Raw genomic sequence first — 27,253 nt, 5'->3', positions numbered from 1 at the left:
AGCGCAAACTTGCTTTGAGACTAAGTTCAATACTGGTCCATCAGCTGGAGAGGGAGATTAAAGCTCATCCATAGAACCAGGGAGCTCTTCACCCCAATGCCACTGTAATTTAACTATGAGTAAAGATGCTCAAAGACTATTAGAGGTAGAAGAGTGGTGATGAAAGAAAGGAAAGTGCTCCTCTGATAATTGTGACTTATTAAATATAACCATACTGTACAGAGCCATTTATTATTCTTCAAAGGCTGTCAAGCACCTCCAAGGGAATGGCTTTCTCTTCCCAGGGGCGGAACTGATGATGGAATGGAATGGTGAGTTGGAAGCAAAAAGACACATAAAATGTTTCAAAATCTCCAAGTCTTTATTTTCACTGAACTCAGAATGCGGTGACAAAAACACCTTTGTATCACTACAATCAGTTAATTATGACATGCAGACATTTTCCTTTGCATGCCACATGCACATTTTCTATTTTAATCAGTAAATTCATAGTAACTGAGGACACATGATTTCTTATTAAACAGCTCCAGTTCATGTGAACAAGAGTTAATAAATTCTTTTAAGCATATCATCATGGAAAATGTAACAGGTTAAATTATTAGTTTTTAAAACATTTTGTGGGATTAAATTTATTTATATGGCATTGCGTCAGATTTGTTCCACTAAAGCTTTCTCCATCTTTTTTCTTCTTGCTGCATGAGGAGGAAAGACAACATCACAAAGCAGTGTGATCAGGCCTGCTGGTGCCATATATTCTGATAATAATTAATGGGAATGGTTACTGCTTGAGAGATGAGGCAAGGAGAAAGAAGGATGGCATCATACGTTGTCAGTTGGTTAGGCAGCCATATACGTTGGGTGAAAACATAAGGCATTCTTTGCTGACATGATCAGCTTTTACATCATCCTTTCTCTGCATTCTATCCAATGGAAAACCTTACTGGTTTACGCATCATGGAAAATCGAACATTATAGGTATTGCATTGATGAGATGATCATTGCAGAATGCGTTTCCAGGTAGCCTGAAACCCAGCAGACAATGTAGCTGTTGCCCAGAAAATACAGAAATCTACATTGTATGCCAGGTTCAAGCCACACACCTGGATATTCATTTTGGAGAATATCCTTGTAGAATCCTTAGACACAACTGTCACATTGAAGATTACAAAATTGGCATTTGTGTCTTCTACCACTGGGGAACAAAATCAAGAGTCAGACTTGCTGGAACATGCTTGCACCAATTACAATTCCATCAAGATCTCATTCTTTAATCACTACATTATTTTGAAAATGCTATCTAGAAGTTAAGAAATGAGAAAGAGGTCATGAAAGAATGGGTAGCTTGATAGTTGGGCAGAAAGATGATAAGTGGAAAGGTGGTAGATAACTGGTACAGGCAGACAAACTAATTGGTTTGGATTCCTTTCCCTGGTGCTGTCTAAGCAAACAGACTTCAACAGTGTGCATCAAACCTTGATGATTCCGAAACCCCAGCTAACAATAGAGGCCTGAAGACCCCAAAAGCTGATTCTCTCTCTTTCTCTCTCTCCCTCTCTCTCTGTATGTATAAGTCAGGGTAAAGCTTTCATTATTACATGTTGCCCAGTGGCCTTCCTCAGGAGTCTTGATCGTCTCCTGTAACAGAAGCTAGAAGATGCCATCAGAGACCCAGTAGCCAGATGTAGCTACTGATTACCAAAGACAGGATCTACACTGGCTACTGAGCCATTGAGGGCACCTAAACCTTCTGGCAGCTGGATGATCTGCAGCCTTCTTGGGAGGAACCCTGTGGAGAAAAGAGAAGAAATCAATGCTGGATACTTAGGTGGAAACAGTTTCATAGCAATTGCCTATTTTTGTGGGGTCATAGATTGATATTTTAACAATAATCCCAGATATACAGTTTCAAATAAATGATATATATATATGGATATATATATATATTTTTACTTAGTCAATGGTTACTGATTAAGTCACATTAACTCAAGTGCTAGATAGTCTCTCTCAAGTACTAGACATGAAGGAGCAAACAAAGAAGACACAAATCTCTAATCTTTGGGAACATTGTGACTCTTGGTGGGGAAAAATCTAACATTTTATTTGAAATGTTTTTGTGTAAAATGTGAAGGTATCTTAATGAAAACCAAGCAAACAAACAAAAGCAACACATCGTTTGACTGTGGTCTTCAAGCATCTTAGTTGCTTGGATAACATAGCAATGATACACATATTAAACTGTAGAAAAACTGTATTGCAGGATTGTAGCAAAAGAGTATTGCTTCCCGATGTTAACGGAGGATGACACAGTTCTTTCCATGAAAAGTCTAAGCACCTTAGGAAACTGACAAAAGGGAATCACGTAAAACAGTCAAAGTAGCAGCTCACCAGTACGTCCATGCTAAGATTTCTTCCCTTAGGACAATGCAGATGTAAAATAAGGCACACAGTTTCTTCTCCCTCGGTCCATTCATTCATTGATTCACCACAGAAATACCTCCTGACTGCACTTTATTCCAGGCACGGGGATGCAACATTGAACAAAATGTCCCAGTACTTACATAACTCACCCTCTCAATTTAAGATGAAAAGAGAAAAAGACAAGGAAAAAACCAACTTACATGTTCAGTCACACCAGACAGCAACTGGATGCTAACAACGTGGAATGCTCACAATATGAGCCATGAACTCAGTCCCAACTACTTAAGCGTTTCCAGGCACATCAGTACAGAGCTGAACAAAAAGTGAATCAGATCATACCAAACCAATGCCCGTATGGGATGCTAGTGTTGCAGGCTGTGGCTTAACTCGCTGTGCCACAATGATGACCCCAAGCCTGATGTCTTAGACAAGTCATTCTTACATCAGCACAAGTCCATGTTAGTTTATAATTTAGGATTATTTTAGAACATAAATAACTACACAGCTTTGTTCCAAGTATAGCACACATCTTGGATATCTATGTTCCCACAAATGCTATCAGCTATCATTTTGCAAAGATTTAGGAAAGTTAAGATCAGCTGGAAAAAAAGGTTTTATGATTTGATTGGACATGCAGCTGGATCACAGAATGACACTCAAATATTTATTGCCAAAAGAAGTGGTTTTTTGCTTAATGTGATAGCTATTAGGAAAAGATAATCAGCTTCCAGGGAGCTCTAAATATATAGATGCCTAGGGAATGATTTAACTATTTAATCACAATTGCCTAGGCTTAAGAGGCAACCCATTTGCCAAGTTACAATGATAGTTCTTTAACCAGTGTGGTTAGCTCTTGGAAGGACAATAAGGGTGGAACTTCTAAAGTGAAATAGGTTTTTGTCTGATTGTACGCTGTTTTTTTTTTTCCTTTTTAAAACAAATTATAATTAACCTCATCTATGAACTATACTTTAGCATTACCTATAGACTACAGCATACATACTAGTGTGGGGAAAAAAAGACCATTTGTACAGATTTGGCTGAATCTTATCTGCAATATAAAATAAGACATTTACAGAAAGCATAAACACATTTCATAAACCACTAAAACTGTAACTTGACTTTCATGAATAGATTAACCAAGTGAGGTAAGGGCTCAGTTTGGTTAGTTTCAGTGTCAAAACCCAAAGCCTTGTCTTGTATAAATCTTGGTCCATATTTAGATTAGAATAATAGCATTTATAATTCTCAGAGTTTGCCGTATATATCCTCAAAACCCAATTTTATTAGAAACTAAAGTTAGGAAATCTTTTCCCCTTCTTTCTTATTTATCTATGTAATCCAAATAGAAAAATGTCATAAATAAAATTTTATTAGAAGTTACTCTGTATAAACTAGTGTCTACCACTATCCAGATACACATTTTAAGTTTATTAGAAACAGAAAAGGAAATATGTAGAATATACAATAGCATAAAATATTTTTAAAGTGGACTATTCAAAGTAATTTTTTTTAAAAGAATTATTTATTTTTATTGGAAAGGCAAATATACAGAGAGGAGAGACAGAGAAGAAGATGTTCTATCCGATGGTTCACTCCCCAAGCGGCCGCAACGGCTATAGCTGAGCCAATCCAAAGCCAGGAGCCAGGAGTTTCCTCCTGGTTTCCCATGCAGATGCAGGATCCCAAAGCTTTGTCTTCGACTGCTTTCCCAGGCCGCAAGCAGGGAGCTGGATGGGAAGCAGGGCTGCTGGGATTAGAACCAGGGCCCATAAGGGATCCTGGCGTGTGCTAGGCGAGGACTTTAACCACTACGCTATGGCACCAGGCCGAATAGCATAAAATTTTAATCAATAATATATTCTCAGAGTTTAAAATAAGAGTGAAAGTAAAGAAATAGAGCTGAACCAGAAATATTGAGTTATGCAATTTATTATCCAACAATTAAGAAAATGACTGGAATAAACAGTTTAGTCTATCAGTTATGTTGTCTTTTAGGGAGACCTCATCACATATCACAGTGCCTAGTTTGAATCCTGGCTACTCCATCTCCAACCCAACATGCTAATAATGCAAGAAGGTACCAGGTGATGGCTCAGGCAGCTGGGGCCCTGCCACCCATATAGGAAACTAGCCTGAATTCCAAACTCCTGACATGGGCTGGCTCAGTCCCAACTGTTGTAAGATTTGAGGCAGTGAACCAGCAGATGAAATATTTTTCTTTGGCTCTCACTGTACCTTTCACAGGAAAACAAATTAAAAAAAAATGTTAAGTGACAACAAAGCCCCAGGGATGGATGATAGATCTACAACCAAAGTACTGTTCTCCAGTCCTACTAACAGTGGAAACAAACAAAACACAAACCCATGCTAAAGAAAGTGCCCATCCTGCTAATAGGTCATGTATTGAGGTATAGGGAAGAGAGTTCAAAGGGAGGAAAAGACTGATTAAAGTTAAGCCTGCGACCTGCTATTAGGATGCCTGCTTTAAAGTGAGATAAAGACCAATTTTTGAAACATTCTCCTAGAATTTGAAGAGATTACACTACAGAGTTCCAACAGGAACAACCTATACTCCCACCCAAGAAAATTTTTAAAAAATCCCTCTGATGCTCAATGACAAGCTACCAGATATAAAATGACATTCACATCAAAGTTTTGCTAGGAATGAAAGAAAGACATACTGCTTCCGGGGGTCACTCAACTAAAGGGAGCATGGAATACCCTATTCGTTCTGATGGATTACCTGGTCAATTCTATTTTGTTCCAAACCATCAACCTTAACTTTAATAGTTTTAGGAAAGAAATTTCAACCCCATGAACTCTATGTCTAAGCAAATGATGAGAGAGGAATGAACACAGTAAAGTTAGGAATCTGACAGTGCTAAGTCAGAACTGTCCCAGTGACTTAAAAAAAAAAAAAAAAAAAAAACAAAACCAAACCTCCAAAGTAAAAAGAATCTGTTTGTTTGAATAAGAGATCTTCAAAATGTTTTCCAGTTCCACAATTTTCTACAGTCCTACAATGTTTGTACCCACATATCCCCAACCCCTCAATCATGATATTTCACAGTAGTTTGGTACATGTGCCAGTGGCCTTCTGTAACTAACTAAAAATACAGCTAACTTCTACCATAAATATATTTATAGATTTAACAGAGCACAAAGCAGCTCAGTATTCTAATAAAGGCAGAATTTAAGTGAAAAAAAAAAGAAAAGCTGCCTCCCATTGGCCACACACAACAAAACCCCCAAACCAACCAACCAATAACATCTAAAAGGACACGAGAAGATGTTGGGTTGTAGTGATGGTATCACCCATATTTACACTATGTCCAAACTCATCAAATTGCCCGCATGAAACATGTTATATTTATTGATTGATTAAGCTTCAATAAAACTGCATTTTAAAAAATCTGCCCCCCATGTGGCTAAAAACAGAAGTCTAATTAGCTTTATAGACTAGAAAAGCAATGCATACCATGTAACAGTATGCTGCAGGGTGAAATTACGCTGCAGGAAAAAGCAACCTTTTAAATGCAGGTGTCTAATTAAAGTACGTTCTTGTGAACTTAGATTCCTTCTGGGTTACGTTAGAGCACTTGAGCCAGGGTATCACCATAAGCAGGCACGTGGTTGCAACCCGTCCAGCACCCGCATACCTGAGATCCTGTGACCACATTGATTAAAACCACTTCTACCAGCTGATGGTCACTTGATCCCTACATCTCTCTATTTAGTAAATTGCTCTGCCAGTCAATTTGAAGATTGAGGTGAACATTTTCTGGGACGTTCCTATGCAAGACATTTTTTTCAAAGGCATTTGTTGCCAGAAATGTCTAGTCTGAGCAGGTCTGGGAAGGGACTGGATTGGCACAAGTTTTGAGAGGCTAAACCACTCGCAGCCCATGAAGCAGACTCAGATGAGTTTTTTTTTTTAAAGAATATTTGGCAATCAAGTGCATACCTTTAATCCTTCTCAATGGAAACTAAAGTTTTCTTAATCACTAGGTGAAAGCAGGAATCACTTTACTCATTAAAAACACTCAGAGAAACAGAATAGCTTCATCTTACATAATGAACAGCCTTTTTATGGACATGTTCCAGAAATTAATTGCCTTAAACCCATGTGCATATGGATCTCTCACTATCCTCCCTCCTCTCTGGTAAAAATCCCTAAGATTTTCTCTTCAGTGTGCAATGATGGTGAGGAATCCCTGCCACACAAAAAGTAAAATAACTTGAGCCTGGTGCAGTAGCCTACTAGCTAAAGTCCTCACCTTGCATGCTCCAGGATCCCATATGGGTACTTGCTTATGTCCCAACTGCCCCGCTTCACATCCAGCTCCTTGCTTTTGGCCTGGGAAGGCAGTCGAAGTTGGCTGAAAGCCTTAGGGCCCTGCACTTGCATGGGAGACCTGGAAGAAGTTCCTGGCTCCTGGTTTCTGATCAGTTCAGGTCTGGCCATTGCAGCCGTTTGGGGAGTGGATCAGCAGATGGAAGATTTTCCTGTCTCTTCTCTCTGTTAATCTGTCTAATAAAAATAGTTAAAAAAATCAGGATGTCAAAATAAGTAGCTGTTTTCTGAATCTATAAAATAGAAAAGTCCTCCATTCCCACTAAGAATTCAGGTTTACTTTGATTTAATCACAATTGTCCTATCACCGTTCTATACCACTATAAGGGTTTTTCATATTTGATCTCAGTTCTAAGCCTTACGCTAATTTCTCTAGGCACCCACATTGTACCTGCCTACCTCTACAGGCTTCATTTGTAATCAAATCCCCACCATGCCTCTACTCTGGCCACTGTATTGAACTACATTTGTCAGCCAGCATTCTCACAAACCACAGTATTTTTGGTCTCCCGTGAATCTTCCCACGGAAAGCTTCACTCAGATCAGATGGACTGAAGAGGGAGCAAATGTTTCATCTCCTCTAACTGCTTGCCCAGTTTCCCTTCTCTCTACGCTGGGTCAAGACTCAAACAGACTCTTCGTCAGTTAGACATAAGTCACACTGTTGTTCAATAATTTATTTGGAAACATATCTCCCTAAGAATAAAGTTGTTTGAGGGTATGAATCAAGTCCTATTCTTAATAGATTCTACAGGCACATAGCGTAGTACACTGAATCATAACATTCTCTTGGTAAATTTTGTCAAATAAAGAAATCAAAATGAACAGACCAGTAAAATCCTATACTGTCACACTTCAATAAGCAAACACAAAACATTGTGAAAATATCTCCATTTCATAACAAAATATGGGGCTTCTTCATCCTTTAAACATTCCCTGTATTTATCTTAGTTTCATGTTAACTTTCTAGACTACTTAGGGGTATGCGTAGGATCAAATTATTTGTAAAGGAGTATATATAATCTAAGTATGAGCTATTAAAAGCCTTTCCTTTCATCCTAACCTCCTATGTCATACAGTAAGGAAACAAAATATAAACTAGCAACATGAAAAAAAGGACAATTGAACAGATAACAGGAGCAGAGAGAGAGAAAAAAGACCTCATCTACATGTATAATTTCATGTGCTTGTGATGGTTGCCAAATGAACTATTTTGTAAACCTATGAGGCCTCTTAAAGAGGAAGACATCCTTGGAGTTTCAGTCCACATGGGGTATTAATGATAACAAGTTTTACAGTAGTATGTCAATTTTCCTATTAGGTAATTTACATAAATGGCTCATACAACAAAATAAAGAGAATAAAGCTAGCAGATGTAGTATGAAGATTTGGAAGGATTAACAAAAATGATTTGCAACTTGATAAAGGCCTAAATATATGTACATCTTCTTATATATGTGTATGTACATACATTAATTTCACACTTACAGAGACATACACACAGCATTTGGCAAAGAGGAACAGCATAAAACTGCACTGTATTTGCATGATAAAGAGAAAAGAAGTTCATTGAGATTTGTTCAAGCAACACTGTTCTGAAATGCGGCAACTGAAGGAAGAACTGGTTATTTTTCATCTTCTAAAGAATGGAAGAGACAGCAATATCAATTTCTAACCTACAAGTCTGTGTTTGCTCCCAGAATGGCTGCCACATAGTGGATGTGGATGTGGGGTCATAAGGAAAGCAGTGATTTGGAGGTAAGAACTTAATACAACTCCAAGGCCATGCAAAAAACATGATGACAATATTCTCCTCTTATTAGTTGATGCTAGACTGGGTCTGTGATGACAGCGGAGCATTTTTGGCAGTCATGGTAGTTCTGTAGAGCAGATGGAAAGATTTAGAAAAACACTATCAATCTAATTTTCAAAAAAAGATTCAAAAGTAGGCTCAAAAATAACAAAGAGGAAAACATCAAAAGATTAAGTGCTCAGCTTACAACTGGTGATGGGCTTCTGAGATGGTCTCCAAAAGCATAATGTGAAATATGAAAAGTAAGAGGGTTCCCGAAGAGGGAGAACCACTGCAAGAGACAGACAAGGAGAACAAACGTCAGTCAATGCAGCCAAAGGCAAAAAGAGTGGAATCCAAGCCCAATACCAAGCCAGAACGCCAGGCACCCATCAGTGAGGCAAAGGCTTTACAGGCGCCCACTGTTAACTAAGCAAAAGAGAAAGTTTATCATATGGAGAAAGTCAGAAGACTGGGAAAATAAAAATGCAGAAGTTGGAAAAAAAACTCCAAAGAGCTTCTTTTTTCTTTTTTACCTTTTCAGTTTGAAAAGGTGATAATCTGGAGTCCACGAGAAAGAGAATCTTCATAGGCCTGGGCAAAAGTCAAAAGAGATGAAGGCAGGAAGTCTTTCTTCCCGTCCGAGGGTGAGGGCAGAAGCAAACTTTATGGCTAGGTTGAAAGGGGAAATAACAGAAGTGCTGCTCTTGATGATGGCAAATAAATAACACAGGGGAAATCTGGTGCCTTTTTCCACAAGAGCAGCAAAAAGTTCAGCAGAGGCACTTGGCACTAACACATGGTACAACCTTAAAAGGACTGGTCAAAGACGATAAGACAATGTGGATGAATGAGTGCTGGTTGCCAACAGGGGATTAGCTGGAGTGACCATGAAGGCCATTGTGCCATAGCAGTCATTTTCTCAAAAATATAAGAATCCTGTCATGCAGAGGAAAGGGCAGGCTATAAGCAGATCATAAATGAAGGGTCTTCTAATAAGAACACATTAGATGGAAGTTCCCAATGCTGTAGGAGGACAGGGGTGCTGCTTTCCTGGGATATTCAGTCTTTGGGATTGTTTAGATGTTGTAGTAGATAAAAGAAACCATAAACAAACTGAGATTATCCATGTCTGCAATCATCCTTCTCAATCGAATGCCATCAGCTCCACTTTTGTCTCCTTGCTTCTCATTCCTCGGTAAGGCACTGTGATTCTTCAGATTCCTTATGAACAATTGGTATTCACTCTGCTATCACCACTGCTTCAAGTCCCATACTATTCAGTGAACTTTCCACAGGTTTAGAGAACCCACTGTGAAAACAGACTCCCTAAATATGATCATTCCTTCCAAGCTGAAGAGGTCAGACTCATCCGACTGCTGAGATCACCAATACAAGGGAATTTCAAAAAAGTTTGTGCAGAAAGAGGGTTAGAAGATAAGTTTATCTGGGTGCTGCCCAAACGTTGAAAGCTGTGCATATTTTATTGCATTCCCTTTTTAAAGTTTAAAATACACTTCAGCATGAATAGTTTAAAACATAGAAACTCTCAAGACCCAGTCCAAAAACACAATCATGTTTGTTTCAGATGTGCCAATGGAGGCAGATTAAAAAAACTCTTTGAAAAATTGTCGGGCCCGGCGGCGTGGTCTAGCGGCTTAAGTCCTCGCCTTGAAAGCCCCGGGATCCCATATGGGCGCCGGTTCTAATCCCGGCAGCTCCACTTCCCATCCAGCTCCCTGCCTGTGGCCTGGGAAAGCAGTTGAGGACGGCCCAATGCATTGGGACCCTGCACTCGCATGGGAGACCCAGAAGAGGTTCCAGGTTCCCGGCTTCGGATCGGCGCGCACCGGCCCACTGCGGCTCACTTGGGGAGTGAATCATCGGACGGAAGATCTTCCTCTCTGTCTCTCCTCCTCTGTGTATATCTGGCTGTAATAAAATGAATAAATCTTAAAAAAAAAAAAAAAGAAAAATTGTCACTTTACCAATACATAAGGAAATGTTTCCCGGACTGTTCTTTAGAGAATTCAACCAGGAAACAATAAACAAATATAAAAGGTTCTGACAAGTTCTGCAGGGGAGAAATTTATTTGATGTTCTTTAACCCAATTTTTATTAAATTCATGCCAGAACTCTTTTCTGAAAATGTATTTTGTGAAATGCTGTCACAAAGTGGACCAAAGATTATAACTGGTTCCCATACATGTGCTGGGGAGGTTTCCATGGTGACAGTTTCTTCAGGAATTCTCCCAAGGCAGCTGTCCCCAAATTGTGAATGTTAAAAAAAAGGGGGCGGGCAGTGCAGAGAGAAAGAAGGCTGTTAAACACGACAAAGGGCAAGGAGGGGGGAAGCATGCAGTCACAGCAATGAGGAGGAAAGGAACATGGGCCAAGCGTCTTGGCTACGTAAACTTCAATGGCACTTGCTTTTAGCCCTGCGTTTGCAAATTGCTGAAACTCAGCTAATGTGACAATCTAGTATCTTTTAAAGAATATAAAGTAATGGAGTGCACAGGACTTCATTTATTGTGACTTTCCAACTATGAACCAAGTCATGGGGTGACCAGTGGAATTACGTTGCTGTGTCTACCTGTTGGGTTATAAAACTACTTACTCAGTTCCATGCCATCAATAATTTGGGCACAATGAAGGTGATAACACAGCAAACACCAATACCTGCTGGATACAGTTTCCATCTTGATTTTCATATTTCTCACTTACACATGGAGAACCTGAGGACCAAAAGGGACCATTGCCTAGAACGCCTCATACACAACTAAAAGGGACTCTAGTAACGATTCAGTTAGTTCATGAACTGAGAATCTCAGCCAAGTATTCAAAGACATGAGTTCAGGTTAGAAGCTAAGTATGGTGGAGACAACAGTGACCTGTAACCATGAAGATGGGTGCTCTCTGATCCAGGTAAGTAGCAACTTGGTTTTCACTTTGCTCCCGAAGTAAATGAAAGTAATGGCTCTGCTTATCACAGGATCATTGAGAGGATCACACACAATGAGACTTATAACCGTACTTTAAAGCTAATAATTATGTATTGTACACTTAAAATTTACTGAATGCAGATCTCAAAAATTCTCATTGCAGACAACTATGTGAGGTGATAGGCTAAATTGGCTTGATTGTGGCAATTTCACAATACATATACATATCAAAACAACACGCTGTACATTGTAAATGTGTCTGCAGCCCTTATTTATAGATCATGTCTCAACTCCAAGGCTAAAAACATAATAAAACACATCCTCAGACACTCTGCAAATCTAAGAGTTTTATTTGTCTACCAAAGGTCAAATTCACAAGTGGCCATCATCATGTCTCATCTGAAATCGAAGCTCAGCTTCAAATGCCTTTGTCTCACTGTCACATATGTGCTGCAGTACTTGTGCCAATTCAATGCTTAGAAACTAGCCAGGCAGCTGGACCAACGGAAGAAACTTCGGGAAACACTTGTTTAAAGGCCTTATAAACAGGAGAAACTAAAGTTATCACACTATGTTCACTGCTTAACCTTAGTTTTGGCTGTACTAGAAGGCTGTATTTCTATACCCAAATCATTAAAACTATCAGATCTTTTCCCCCAAGAAAATGCTGTTTTCTATTTTACCAAGTCCTCTAATACTGATTTCTTATTTTCTTTATGTCTTTCATTCCTTGGGGCATGACTGGCATACAACATTTAAAGTGTGGTGTTTGGGGCCAGGCATGGTAGCCTAGTAGCTGGGCCTAGAGCATGCTGGGGTCCCATGTGGACACTGATCCTGGTCCCAGCGGCCCCGCCTCCCATCCAGCTCCCTGCTTGTGGCCTGGGAAAGCAGTTGAGGTCAGCCCAGGACCTTGGGACCCTTTTACCCGTGTGGGAGACCTGGAGAATGCTCCAGGCTCCAGGCTCCAAACTGGCTCAGCTCCATCTGTTGTGGAAGCTTGGGGAGTGGGTCAGCAGACAGAGGATCATCCTCTCTGTATATCTGAATTTGCAATAAAAATAGATAAAATCTTAAAAAGAATTAAAGTGTGATGTTGGCAATGTGGATATTACCATGAAAGTGTCTCCAATCATTAATGTAAATATCCACTATATTGATTGTTTGTACCATTCTGTATTTCTGCCTAAATGTCTGAGAGTTCTAAATTCTCCACATTCTCACCAGCACTTGGTATGGTGAGTCTTTTTATTTTTAGTCACTCAAATAGTAGGTCATGGTATTTCATTGCATTTTTCATTGAGATTTCTTAAAGACTGATCAATGGTACTGAACATATTATATGTGCTTAGCTGCATTTTATGTATTTTCTTTAGTGAAGCTTGTCTAGATCATTTGTGCTTTTTCTTTCCTTGCTAGCTGTTTTCTTAGTATTGAAAATCCTTGGTTTTAATCAACAATCCAAGACTGGTAACCGAGAATTTAATCAACAGTTTACTGAATTCATGACACACAGAAAGCTTAAAAAAACTTCACAATGATTATTTTGTAATACTAAGCTAAAATATTCTTTAAATTTTATAAATTTGCTGTTGGTTAAAGCCTTGAAAAGACTTCATTATTTTTGTCAGTATTACTGTTACATCTATTTAGATTCAGAAATTAATTGGTAAACAAAATAATCACATTTTCATATAATCAAGAGGCACCTAAAGTACTTCAGTTGTTCCTCACTGCATTAGTTCAATCACAAAAAGTTTGTGTCTCACGGCCACACTTTATGTTACATACTAGTTATATAGTAATCCCATAGATACAGTTTTACCAAACTAATTTCTTCTGTCAAACTTGGGTCTATATTCAAAAAAGTGACCAAGGAAAAAAACCTCTATTACACTGTGCAAACATTAGTGGATAAATTCGATTTGCAAGCGCACAAATGGAGTCCCATGTAAGATCTGTGGAGAAGGTAAGATTTCAGTGCCTCCCCCCAAGGCTTTGCTTTGAGGATAAGCAGAGCCATTGGTTCACAGCCCAATTGTTACAGTTGATGTGGGTTTCCTTTTAGATGCCTGGAAAATGACTCTGCTGACCACATCCACATTCTGAAATACTTTTTGAGAACTTGTAACCGAACTGCAGGAACTGACTCATGTTGCAGTGCCCGGCCACCACACAATTGTTTCAGAAGAGACTCAAGTCGAAGGCAGAAATATCAAGGTTTGAGAGCACAGGCAGTGTACTCTCTATTTATATGGGGGAAGAAAAGGGGGAAGTCCCAGGGCACAGCCAAACGGCTGAAAACCGGGGACACTGACACTAAGCCCGGGACCAAGATCAAGAGTAGCCTTGGAGGAAGCATCAAACAGAATGTAGTACTTCACGGACAATGCATGCGAGGCTACCGGCAAGGGAAGAAGTCAGACAGTGGTGGAAAAAGAACCTTAATGCTTACTTCTTTTCGTTATAGCTAGAAAATACATTTAGTAGAGGGAAGTATGAGTGAAGATTTGGAGAACATGGTTTGTCTTGAAAGTTCATTCCTGAATTCCTTGTCCTCAGAAAGGACACTATGTCACAGTAGACAAGCAGGGATGGAGAGCCATTTCTGTATCTGGGCCACCAGGAGGAGGAGCTGAGAGTGGCACCTGGGCCTGGAACCAAAGATTGGCCAACCATCCTATTTTCTTCCTCCTTTGGCCTGCATCTCTGTCACTCTCCATCACATTTCTCAACATGTTTTTTCTGGGCAGGTGGTTTTCTCATGCCACCCCAACTCTATCTCCCAAGGCACAATTCTAGCCTTAGGGCAAGAAGGAAAGGCGCAAACGCTGCCCCCCTCCCCCACCATGTCACACACTGTTCCTAAAGTACTCATTTCTCCTTCTCACAAGTGAAACTGATTCAGTCAGTCAGTTTCAGCCAGAGGCAGCAAGGAAATCCGGTCCAGTTGAACTGAGCTATAAATGACAAAACCAGTTACTCTTTTCTGCAGGTGGGTTCCTTGCTAAATAAAGGAGTATGAAGGTTAACACAAATGTATCACTGACTACTAGTACTAGGGAAATAGGGGAAATAAAGTATCAGAGAGTGTGAAGTAAGGAAACCATGGACAATACCTGCAGCAAGCTATTTAATTGAAGCCCTGGGAAGAGTATGTGTTGTGAAGACTCTTTATAAAAAAGTCCTACGGTAGATAAACTGATACGCAGCAGGGGACTTAAAAGAATTGGGAAGTAAAATGGAAAGATAGTTTCTTTCCAGGTCAAAAATTTGGAAATACATATATGCAAGGGATCTTCCAAACACTCATAGAAACTGTTATGAAAACAAATGATGCTTTTGGACTTCCAAATCTTGACACCTCAGTATCTTTTTCATTGCATGCTTCACGAAGTACCCTCACATTTGCCATATTTGACATCTCTGAACGCGTTCATAAACTCCCCTCAGGTGACAGACTTGGCACAACATAGGTTGTGATACCAGAAGAATGACAAGGAGCTGCGATTCATTTTTAGCAATCAACTTCACATTCGAAATGACGAACATGTTTTTTAATTGCACCTTTAAGGGACAAAAGTACCTATAGTCTCACTTTACCTACCTGGCTAGCTGCTTTCATTTTTCTACACTGCCTTCAGGTTTCCAGGTATAAAATGAATACGGTGTAACAAAGTTTCCTAACTTGTAACATGCAGTCATTTTTCATGGTAACTTCAGTAGACTGACAATAAAACTGAAGATTACAAAAAATACCACAGAATTATTTAAAATCCATAGAGTTCAAAATTCAAAACACTCTGTTACTTGAGTGAGAAATTAGCAAAGGAAAGCTGTGAAAGATGATTTTCTGATATATCAAAATGAAAGTATCCCATAGCTAACACACTCAGGTCTTCAGGAGTAGATACAAATGAAGAATTACGAACATCTTTTGTGGCATTTGGGTTTCAAATGGCTCCATTTAATCCTTCTGTACCAAGATTTTTTAGATCATAATAAGTTAAATTTAAAGTATAGTATTTTATCCCCCCCAAAAAAGCCCAATGTAACTGCCACTCTAGTACGGAAGCAGCAAAGTTTGATTCTCCAGGATCCCTGTGCAAAATCACCTGCACCCTTGCAATAGTATCCTCCTTTCCAGTTATCATCCACCTTCCAGCTACATTCCCTTGGACACACCAAGCTTGCTCCTGCCTTCACTGCTGTGAATGTTTTCTCTTCCCCTAAATCTTTGTCCTCCAGCTATCCCCATAGATGGCATCTCACATCCCACAGGCAGGCCTTCCCATCAACGGTGGATAAAAAAGTTCTGCTCTAACCCTGACACTCCCTGACAGTCTCACCTGGTTTGGGTTTGGATTTGCTCCATAACTCTTATTAACACTTCATATGTATCATTTGGTGAATCATATTAGTGTGCCCTTGTCTAGGAGAGAGCAGGCACATGCTAGAAGCAAACCATTTTTGAAAAATGGAGAGTTTCCATGTGGTGCCTTTGTCCATGGTTCTGCTATTAACTTTTGAAGTCCAGTGGGCATCTGAGAGCATGTTTGTTAGCACCTGAACAAAGGCAGGTAAATAGGAGCTGTAAGAAAATGAGCCATTTCTCCAGCGTGGTGAGCAACTGTGCAGGAGTAAAGGGAAAACAAAAGCAATTTTGCGTAATCTCCTTGGTGTCCATGGCTCAAAAACAGGGGGCAGAGGAGTATGGATGTCAAATAGAACAGGGAGAAAAATAGGAATTCCCTATCTTTAGCAGTTTAACTTGTCCTGAACATCCCTTGCTTGATCTTGCTCTGAGAGAGGAGCCTTGAGCTAGCGAAGCATTCTTTTGGAGTTTGGGAAATTTTGCTTTTCTGCTTACTCGTCTTGTTTTTATATCTATGTGAACATTTTTCCCCCTATCTAGCCAAATACACCTATGAGTGACAGAAACTTACCACTTTATGCTGAAAGATGCAACACATTCACTGTTGTGCATCCGAAGACAGAAACAGTTTCATGCATTACAAGGAACATGAATGGTTACCTACAGAATCTATGGGAAACAACAGCAAGGTTTAATGCATTACCAAATCACAAGTAAGGATGACGATTCTGTGTGTGTGTGTATGTACAAAGTATTTCTACCTGTAAGTGTCGGAGTAAGCATCTCTTCCCTCCCTGCATCTGTCCCCAGAAGAGAGCATATTCTTCATTTCTCACATCTGTAACTGGAGACAGTTTTAAAAACTAACAATATTTGATGAAAGTCAGAGTAGAACTTGTTACCTTCAAATCAGTTTACATTTCAATGCAAAAGAAAATATTTTCCAGGGCATTTGCTGTTTCTTTCTAACCTGTTAACTGAGAACTGACTTGGAAGTTCAGGGGCTGTTAGGCCATGCCTGCTGACACATGCTATGCTAGGAGCTCTTCCTCTACCAGCATAAAAAGGCAACAGAAAGCAAATGCTATTTCATTGCGTTGTCTTCCCCCTCAAATCTTTTTGCCCCATATCTTTAAAAAAAAGAAAAACAAGATAAAAAAGAAAAGGAAGAAAAGGCTGGCTACCAAAGGAAGGTGCTACAGAGCTTTCTGTGTCCGTCTGTGACACTCAGCAAATGCTTTAAGAAAAGACCCAGCTTTTGAGGTGGAAGGAACCAGGAGTGAGCTCACAGCTACTGCTTTCTTATCCCCTGATGCATTCATTCTCCTTCGGTCCTTCCTGCGCTGTCTTTGGAGATCCTGTGACTGAATCTTATGAACATATGGATCAGTGTGAGTGGATGAACAAATCAATGAAAGAATGAAGGCAAGTGTGATTAACTGCACTCCCCAAAGGCAGGCTTGGGCCAAGGCCAGGAAAACTTTAAAATGATTTCCAAGCACTCCGAACTCACAGGCGAGAGATAGTCTGTTCCACCTTTTTTAAAGTCAAATGCCTAACCTAGATTTGAAAGAGGAAGGAAATTCTCAATGTGAAGCCTCTTATCTGTTTCAGAAAATGAAATCATCTGAAAGTAAGGTTTTAGGAAGAGAGGTAGCTTCCTGTAATTCTCTTAAAAGTTTTACCTCCCTAGAAAAACAGAGATAAATACTCTTTTTACTGTTCCATGCGTTAATTCTACACCAGTCTCCAGAAATGTGGATGGAAGGGCATTCCTAGAAGCCAAATGCCTACTTACTTCTCCCTTTCTTCCCCAGCCGCCCCCCTGCACCCCTCCCCCACACACAAACACCTTTAAGTGAAAACATTAGAGAAAAAAAATTAGGGGAAGTTACATGAATAAATTTGCTACTGGATGAGATCAATTGAAAACAAGGAATTCCCCTCCTGGACTTTAGCGGCCTAGTTAAAACTCATAAAACACAAGTGACTAAGATTGGTCCCACTGATTTGTAAAATAAAAAGTAGAAAAACTCAACTTTGTATTTCAGGTCTGGAAGACATGACATTTAACAGAATAGAAATGAGAATGCCATTTCTGAGACTTTCAAGTTCAGTCAACTTCTATTCTGCCCCTCCTGCTCTCCTTACCCTCTGAACTGCCAGCTCCCCTGTAGAACAGTGGCCCTAAATAAGTTCCTTAACTTTTTAGGCACCTCAGTATACTCCTTTTTGATACGGGTATAATAATTAAAAATATCATGAAGACTACACAAGTCCGCACAGGTGGAGCCCTAGAAACAGAGACTACCTAGAACACAGAAAATGCTGAATAAATGGTACCAGCCATTATCCTTAATTTTTGCTTGATCCGATGGCGGGGGGAGAGAGAGGTGCGGGGTAGGAACCACTGATATAACTTAGCATCAATCCAGCCTACTTCATAAGTGAAATAAACAAGTGTTTGTTTCTGAAAGGATTTGGGAAGGGACTGTGAATGTATTTAAACACCATATTACAGGTTCTGCCACATGTTCTCCACACATGCTATTTTGCACAACAGCTCTATGAGCTTCTTCTAAAAGGTTTGGGCCACAGAGAAATAAATGGAGTAGCTTATTCAACTAGTCATAGTGAGTTTAAGGGAAAAGTGAGCTTAAACCACAAGTCAATTTATTTCCAAAGTCTTGGCCACTTAGTGAGCAAACAGTTGAATGGAAGGTACAAACATAAGTCATATTGGAGACGTGGAAACCACTGATGTGTTCTTGATACTCACTAGAAAATATCTGAATATTTGGGAATGTCTTACAGATAATCACAATTTTACAAGTTTCCTGCAAAGCTTTCTTGGGCCTGTAATAAATCCACGATTTCTTTCAACTTCAGGAACTGTAGTCGAATTTTATACATATGATACAAATCCTAATTGAGAAAAATCAACAGATTTACATTATCTGAAATGAGTGAGTTCTACAGTTCTCTATATACTAAAAGTAGTTCCTAAAGTATTTTTATATGCTTTCCTATTAATTAAATAATCCCTCATTTTTAAAATATCTAATCATTATATTTAAATTTGACTTACTTTCCTCACCTGAACCAAAAAAAGCCATTCTTGAATTCTGACTATATAACCTAAACAAGACCTTTAAGAAAAAATTCTTTTTTTTTTTTAAAGATTTATTTTATTTTCATTACAAAGTCAGATATACTGAGAGGAGGAGAGATAGAGAGGAAGTGGAGCTGCCGGGATTAGAACCAGCGGCCATATGGGATCAAGGCAAGGACCTTAGCCACTAGGCCACACCGGAAGGGTTTGGGGTGAAGGGGGGGGAAATCCTAGTACCTATGAAATTGTGTCATGTGATACAATGTAATTAATGAATAAAAAATAATAATTAAAAAAAAATTCTAGGAAAGGGGACAGAGAAGTTGGGGCATGGAATATGGGATTTGCATCAATTTGGACTGGTTTTTTATTTTCCAACCTCAGAATCCTTTTGTGGATTCTAGGAGAACTGGCTCAAGCATTCCATAGTATTTCCCTGGTAATGACCACTTTCAGCTTCAGATTAAACAAGACACAGAGTGATTAAGAATAAAGTCAACAGCTAAAACTGGCCAGTGCCACTCTTCAGAATGTCCTTGTTGGCCTCAGTAACAACAAACTACAGCTGAATTGCTTGCTTTCAGGTCTTGGCTCCACTATTTCCATGCCTGTGTCACTTTGAGCAAGTTGATTTCACTTCTCTGTGCATCAGTTTCCACATGCAAAATGAGTATAATAATCATATTGGCAATATACAAATACTGAGTCAAATAAGTTAATATAAGTAAATACAAGCTTTTATACCAAAAACACACCTATTTAGCATTTGCAATGTGCCACGCACTACTTTAGATGGCAGTGAATTCTTATGTGCTTGATAAATAACATGAGCTCAATGAATGTCTATAATGATAATTCCACAACCCTTCATCTGACCTTCACATTGATTACGGTTATTATTTTATACAGATAATAAATGACTTTTATAATATATATGTTAGAGGCCCAGGGAAGTCAAATGTGGTACTTCATGATCAAACACATTAATATTTCTGTGGTGAAACAAAGATTTATACTTAGTGAGTTAAATTCAGACTACAATTAGCCTCACTAAGTTCAGGGCAGGATTGTTGTCAAACCTGTTACATGAAAATCTTTTGAGTTTCAGAGCTATTTTGGATTTCAGAAAGTTAATGGAATCAAATCAGTTAAGTAATGGGCCAATCCCACTGGAATCTTTTCCTTTCCAACTTTAAGAAGTGCTGGGGACCAAATAGTCAAAACCATTCAGGAGTAGAAAATAGGAATCCCTTCAGGCATGGAAACTTCACAACTGTATCATTCATCTATGCCAAATATTAGTCAAAACAATCCCTCTTTTCCAATATAGTGCTTCATACATTCTCAGTCAACTCATTCATTTACACAAACAGCACGTCTCAAACAATCTATAAGGATTTTATAAAGTAATTTCAGAATATGGGATAAAGTAGTGCAAGAGTGTCTTTCCCACAGAAAAAGACAAAAGCTATTAAATGACAAACAATTGGTTTAAAATCATGAGCCTTAAAAGAACACAGTATCCACTGCAGTCAGCCTGCAAGAGATGAATAAATGTTATGCCAAAGTGGTAAACCATTCTGCTACCAAAGGAATTTTCTCCACATTGCATTTTAAGGAAACATTTGCAACTCTTGAAGAGCTATATAGTAACTGGTTCAAGATGTTCTCACTACTGGTCAGTACTGGATAAAGGATCTGGACAAACCTGAGGAAGCAGACTTCTCCTGCCTGCTTATAACCTCCAAGTGTTGTTATTTATCTTGGCCAACTTTCCTGACCTCTTTCCATTGATTTATATATTGAAGTATTCCTTTGTTCAATACCTATGTTTACCACCCCTGTGGCAATCCTCTATACAAAGGCAAGTCAGGAAGACAAGAAATGAATGGAGATACTTATGTAGCTTCATGGTTATTCCCCTTCTCATTACCATCGTACTCAATGAGACTGTAGTGGGAGGTTTGAATGACATTTCCAAGCCAAGAACTTAAAGCTGCATTACAACACCCAGCTACTCAGTTGTCATAGGAACAACACCGTGAGGCTTATGTTAGTCCTAACAAACAGCCACTTGTTTAGCTAGCGACTGAAACTCCCCTTCAAATCCAATATATACACATGTACATCCTTACCGTCAAAGAGACTTCTAAATGGGCCACAGGCTAGATCTACCACATCAAGAATGTAAGAAACAAGCCTAAAGGAAAAGTGTTTACATTCCTAGGTCTGGAAAATCAAATACTAGTTGAGAAAAAAAGTATTCTGAGGTCTCTTGCTCCATGAAGCTCCTTCAGTTTGTTGCATCATGTATCCACAAAGATGTATGCATGTGGTTAATATCTTTTCACAGTGTACGCAAAAAATGTTAATATTCCCAATGATCCACAGGGAGAATGCAAGGCAATATTATCTTATTCATTTTAGATGTACTTTTGAAAAATTAATAAATTGAGAACAGAGAACAGCAACTAGACTTTAAAACATGAAGCTCTCATATAATTCTTCCAGAGCACACTTTCCAGCATTTTATACTCCAACCTACTCCTATTTCATTTTTGTCCTTCAAAACAAAGGCTTCTACACAGATGAGGAAGGTCTAAAATTTGTAGAGGTTTTTTTCTTCCACATCAAGCATGTCAGTATTCAGATTCATGAAGTCACCATATTTCACCCAAATATATGCATGAAGTACTGAGCCGGAAATAATTGTGAATCACCAAACACAAGCTAGCAGTGGAATATATAAACTGGAAGCACCTTAGTGTTTTGTTACTACTTTTCTGTCTGCAAGACTCTAAAAAATCTATAAATTTATGGGCTACAGGCAAATGGGTGTCACACCTTATTAAGTCGAATGTGATATTCACAGGCTTGCATCATCAATTTCCTCATTTAACAGCCAGACTTATCTTGCCTTTCTCATGTGTCTTTTTGAAAACAAATGCTGATACAAAAGTCTTGAGATGTACTAGTTTGAGAAAAGTCATCTTTCAATTTCTCCAACTGTGTAAGTGGGGGGAGAGGGGAAGATCAATTGATAGATCCCAATATCTTCTTCCTCCCCTACACTATCCTTCTCCCACTCTACAGGCAATAGGGAACAGCAGCATTGCTAGCCTGTTTGATTATAGATGTATTTTTTTTTCTTTTTGAGTTATGGATTTTAAGAGCCCGAAAGCAACAGAACAGGAACTCAAAATCAAAAATGGAGACTCAACTGTCACTTTGGCTTACACTACATAAGAAATGAGTAATGCATCTTCTATAATCTCAAACTGACAATTCTGGTACTAACAGTTTGAATGACAATCTCCACGTTTGCAGAGATCATCAAAATTGCATTGTCTAATTAATAATACCTAAAGAACACTTTTTCCCCATCTGTTTCTGTAAGTAGACATCACAAGATGACTTCTCTTGACCAATAACAAACTGGTGAAATCAGGAGCCACCCATCACTCTAATGTTCTTTTCTTATTCTGTTCAACATTTTCAGCACACTCATCCCCAAGAAGCCAAACAGTGAAGCTGGACATTCATGCCTAATATAAAACTGTGTTACCTTACAGTTCGTGAACAAGAGCCTATTACATAAACACAGGTAGTAAAAGCTTTATTTATTGTATTTTCTGGAAACCTTAAACCTGTGAGCAGCTCATATTCAAGACTAGAAAACTGAACTTAAAGTCTTACAAGACAGACACATGCACACTGAACCACTAAGAACTGCTAGTCTCAAAATGTAATGAACCATAAAGAAAGCTCTACCCTTCAAAGCTATGTAATCAAACAAGACAATTCTAAAGTGCATGACTACAATGCGATAAACATCTATTACCACCAAAACATGTCCTTTCAAGTCAGGAGACATTGCCAATACCTCACGAGCTTTCATTTTGTTAAGTTCTGACTAAACCCTGACACCCCGGAGTGGAGGGAGGAACAGGAAACCAAGTCGACTAATCCTGAAAGCCATCCCTTTAAATTCCCAACAAGCTATTTGGACAAAAGGGAACTTGCTATCCATGGAAAATTAATGTTGAAGCTATCCAACAACCCAGTTTGAATTCATGCCTCTCCCTCCCCAGAATGAAGAAGAAAAATCCCCAGTCCAGTTACAAGGCATCTATTTGGCTAACCTGGCAAAAGTTCATTTTTTTTTTTTTTTTGCCAATTACCTGCTCCTTCTCAGCTTTTATGCTATATTCTCAAGCTGTTCTTTTTTTAGAATGCCTCACTTTGTTCCCGTGTTCTCCACTCAACACAGTTGTTAGGGGTCTGTGAACAATTTTGCAATTCCCACACACACCATATGATATCTATTAGGGAGCAGTGCCACTTTTCACTTACCAATTCAGGATAAAGCAGTATTTCCTGGTGACAGAATGCTTCTGCTGCCGTTCACTGAAACTCCCTCTTCGCAGCTTGATAAATCTGATTATAAAACGTCTTTGTTCCAGATCACACAGGCGCTTTTCCTACAAAAGTTTTTTTTTAAGCGTTATCTGCATTTCGTTCCCGTGACAAAACAAATCAGAAGGGGCGAGGGGTGAGGAGGTTTTGGGGGGGGTGTAGACAGGGAGTTAAGTCCACACAAGTTCCTGGCAAAGAATTGCTGCTGCATTTTTCTGAGTTTAATCAGTAAGCTATATTAAAGTGACAGTTACCAGTTCAGGAAACCAGAGTTGGATCAAGTCAGCCACAGTCAGTTTGTGTCTTCCACTGCTGTGCAGAACCCAAGAAAACAGCCAGTTGGTCATCTATCAAATGTGGCTGAATCACTGGACAGACACCCGCAGTGTGACCCCGCCCCCAACCCCACCCCACCCCATGGAGCAGCAGCCCAGGCAGAAGAGTGGCACAGCTATCTGACCCAGGACCTGTTATAGGGACCCGCCAATTAGCTGCTGACCAATCGCAGCCAGCACCTAGTACCTAAGTCACATGACAGGGCAGTCCCTATGACTGCAAGATTTCTGAATTACTAGGGTTACACAAAGGACACTCATTCAGGAAAAAAAAGAGATTAAAAAAAAAAAAAAGGCCATAAGCCGAAACAGAAACGCCCAGGCTGCTGTGACAACTCTGGCTTTTTCAACCAGCGAACACCCGAGCCTCACAGAGACAGAACAAGTTAGCCACAACCAAGCCCGAATGGAAATCAGAAGACTGTCTGGCACATATTAAAAAATAATCCCCAAGCAAAAGCTGGGTTCACAAACCCTCTTCAGCTATAAATCTACCACCCGTTCTTCCCCTTTCTCTGTAGCCTCCCTGACAATTTTACATTCGCAACTTCTTTATTTGAAAAAGCTCCAGCGAGCTTCTGTGAAGCCACTAAAGGAAAATGTGGGAGACACAAAAACCTCTCTTCACATTCCCTCGAAATACCCCTTCAAGATCAGAATTTGCCATGAAAAAGTCCCTAAACAAAAATACATTTCTTTTCTAAGTAGCTCGGGTACACGAAGCAAAATTGAACATTGCCAGGACATATTTGGTATAACAGCCAAATCTTTTCTCTTGCGATTATTTTGTTCAACTCAAGAACATTTCTGTGAAGAAACCAAGTTCATTTAGTGAACCAGCTACCCATTTATTTGCATTGTAAAGCCCCCAACTTATCTCTTGAATACCTCTTATGTCCCAGGAAGAAATTCAACTGTAAACACCCCAACCTCCAAAAATGTTACTTACAAATGTTCCTTGTTTGGATCTGTCAGTCGCTTCTGCCCCTCCCCCTCCAGCTGCAGTCAGAATGTGGGCTCAGCCTCACCCTTCAAACCCCAAGGCCCCATGTGGACTGTGCCTTGCGCTCCTTCTGCAAGGCAAGTCGGGAACACTGCGCTGCTTGCCATTCCCAATTTATGGAAGGAAGCGTATGTCAAACAAACCAGGTGATGACTCAGACTGCCTCCTCCAGCCACGTCTCCCCTAGCATGGGAGGGTAGCCGAAATGCGGCCCGTTTGGAGGTGACTCAGTTTTATTAGACTGCTAGTTGTCATTGCACTGACAAGTTCACATTTTTCTTTTATAACTTGTACATTTAAGTCTCGGAACACATGGTCTAATTGGTTTCAAAGAATTGGATGGTATAAACAAGAGAGGTGCAAGGGATGGCCAAGCTCTAGTTCTAGGCTTTAACATTTCAAACTTCAGGATTGTACACTGGAAATCTTACCACTGAGGCAACTAAACATTGAAGTTCACACACAAACAGCAAGAAGCAGGCTATAATATGTTTAGGTTTGCTTGAGGTCTTTATTGTAAACGACTGGGGCTCTTTCGGTCCTGAGGGACTCAAGGATACGTCTCTAAGTCTGGGGCCCGCAGGGCGAGTTCTTCAGGAAGCGGTCAGGCGCCTCAGAGCCATGTTGTTGTAGGTTTCACTTTTCCCTTTACTGAGCTACTCACTCATAAGCACACATGAAAGACAGCCATCACACACACACACACACACACACACACACACACAAAACCCACACAACCATTTAATCCCTATGTGCCTAAAAGCTTTAAGAGAAAACTTGAAAAATCCCCAAATGTCACCTGCAAAAATTCCAGCTAAATAAACTGGCATAGCTTACAAGTCGTTCTCTTCAGTAAAAAGTTGACTACCAAGATGAGAGTGGCATGGCGTGGCATGGCATGGCATGGCGTTCCCAGGTATTACACAGACAGGAAGAATGCAATAAGAAGTGCAATTCCCCACACAAAGTCTCTGGAAGGCTCCAGTTATCTCTTTTCAGCACACTTCCTTTAACCTTGAGCAAAGTCAGCAACTGCTCTGACCGAGCTTTGACATTTGTCGTTGATTACACTTGGTGGATAACTAACTTTTTTATATTATAGGACGTATACTCTATTTTCAGCAACGTAGAAAAATGTTCAACCCTCTACATTTCAAATTCCTGCATGAGGCCAGAGAAAAGGAATACAACACTGAAACAACACACATACACACACACACACACACAAAACTGACACAGGCATTGGCTATTCGCCTTACAAGATCCCCCATGCAGTTTTACTACAATAAACCCTAGCTTTTAATTTACATCGCACTGAGTAGATTTTTAGAAGTTAAATTCACAAGACTATTTAGAAGCTCGTTTTCAAATTATACTTTCCTCATCTATTTTAACTATGTGCACCGCACTTCTCGCTCAGTTATTAAAACCTATTCATATTTCAACAACGATCGAGTAATCTAGTCACTTTTTTTGATTCAAGTTTTATTGGCTTAAAGACAGTTACCATCCTATGATATACAGAGAACATAAAATCTATAATTATATGCCTTTCAATGAAAATAAACACAGCCTATGAAAACTGAATGCTAGTAAAATCAAACACTTAAAACTCTGGCATCCAAAAGGACCTCCATCTTTTAAGTCTGGCTTCCGGATCCAGACTTGCTGAGGTTCCAGCTCCTAGCCATGTCATCTGGATTAAAAAATGACCATATGTAAGTGCTGAGAACAGATAAATCCACAGTCATATACATCTTGGTCCTACACATTTCCCCATGCATAAGGTTTTAAAAAAGAATGATTGGTAACTCAGTATTTACATAATAGTTACCAATTATTTGCATAAAAAACACCTAGTCAACCTGTGTTTTCGTTCAAAGGTCTCAGCAGTTGAAACTCTCATGCAGTGGGATACCCACACTCCAATCTGTGTGCATCTTTGAACCAAGCTTTAGCCCAAATGGACTCAACAGAACCCTCTCCCAAAACTCATTTGTAAACACAACTACCCTCCTTTTTTTGCTGGGCTCCTCCCGTCCTTTCTCCCCACAGGGTCATTACTTTGAACCCTACCACAGTTATACTAAGGACTAACTCCAGGAGTTGGGTAGGGAAACCTCAGGGGGCATTCTCTTCTATGCTGTCTTTCATTAAGACATTTCATTTCTTAAAGGAACAAACTGCATGGATTTCCATCTGAAAACTATACGAAGCAGTTCAAACATCCCATAAACCCTTCAGTAACAAAAGCTAACAGTTTCCAGCCAGCATATAACAAGGACAGCAACCAGCCATCTCTGGAGGTGCAGGCAAGCTTTATAAATATGGGACTCCTCAAATATGGTGCTCTGTACTGCCCTGGGGCCAGGGGGGTTGGGGGAGAGAAGTTGTTCCGTGTTTTCTTTGAGGGTGAGCGACTGCTCCAGCTTGTCTCTATCCAGGCAATGTTTCAAAGACAGATGGTAAAATACAGGAGGGAAAGTCAGCAAAACAGAGAGTA

General features: G+C 39.6%; 1 protein-coding gene across 1 annotated transcript; it reads right to left on the bottom strand.

Annotated features, from left to right (window-relative positions):
* Positions 1-1,413: 1,413 nt before the first annotated feature.
* Positions 1,414-23,801, bottom strand: LOC131478605 (uncharacterized). Its single transcript, XM_058659000.1, has 3 exons — positions 23,667-23,801; positions 23,350-23,477; positions 1,414-1,786 (listed from the first exon to the last, which is right to left on the bottom strand). Exons 1-3 carry the CDS (start codon positions 23,757-23,759, stop codon positions 1,693-1,695), a joined length of 315 nt encoding a protein of 104 aa, XP_058514983.1. The 5' UTR covers positions 23,760-23,801; the 3' UTR covers positions 1,414-1,692.
* Positions 23,802-27,253: the final 3,452 nt, after the last annotated feature.

Source organism: Ochotona princeps, chromosome X (assembly GCF_030435755.1).
Source record: "Ochotona princeps isolate mOchPri1 chromosome X, mOchPri1.hap1, whole genome shotgun sequence".
NCBI lineage: Eukaryota > Metazoa > Chordata > Mammalia > Lagomorpha > Ochotonidae > Ochotona > Ochotona princeps.
The sequence above is the reverse complement of the archived record's forward strand: the minus strand, read 5'-3'. Positions and strand labels throughout refer to the sequence as shown.

Bases quoted from the DNA above. Each gene is read 5' to 3' on its own strand.
- LOC131478605 (XM_058659000.1), bottom strand. From the start codon at position 23,759: ATGACCAACTGGCTGTTTTCTTGGGTTCTGCACAGCAGTGGAAGACAC. The intron at 23,478-23,666 runs GTAACTGTCACT...AAACTTTTGTAG, and splicing joins AACTCTGGTTTCCTGAACTG to GAAAAGCGCCTGTGTGATCT. The intron at 1,787-23,349 runs GTAAGTGAAAAG...TTTTCTCCACAG, and splicing joins TACTGCTTTATCCTGAATTG to GGTTCCTCCCAAGAAGGCTG.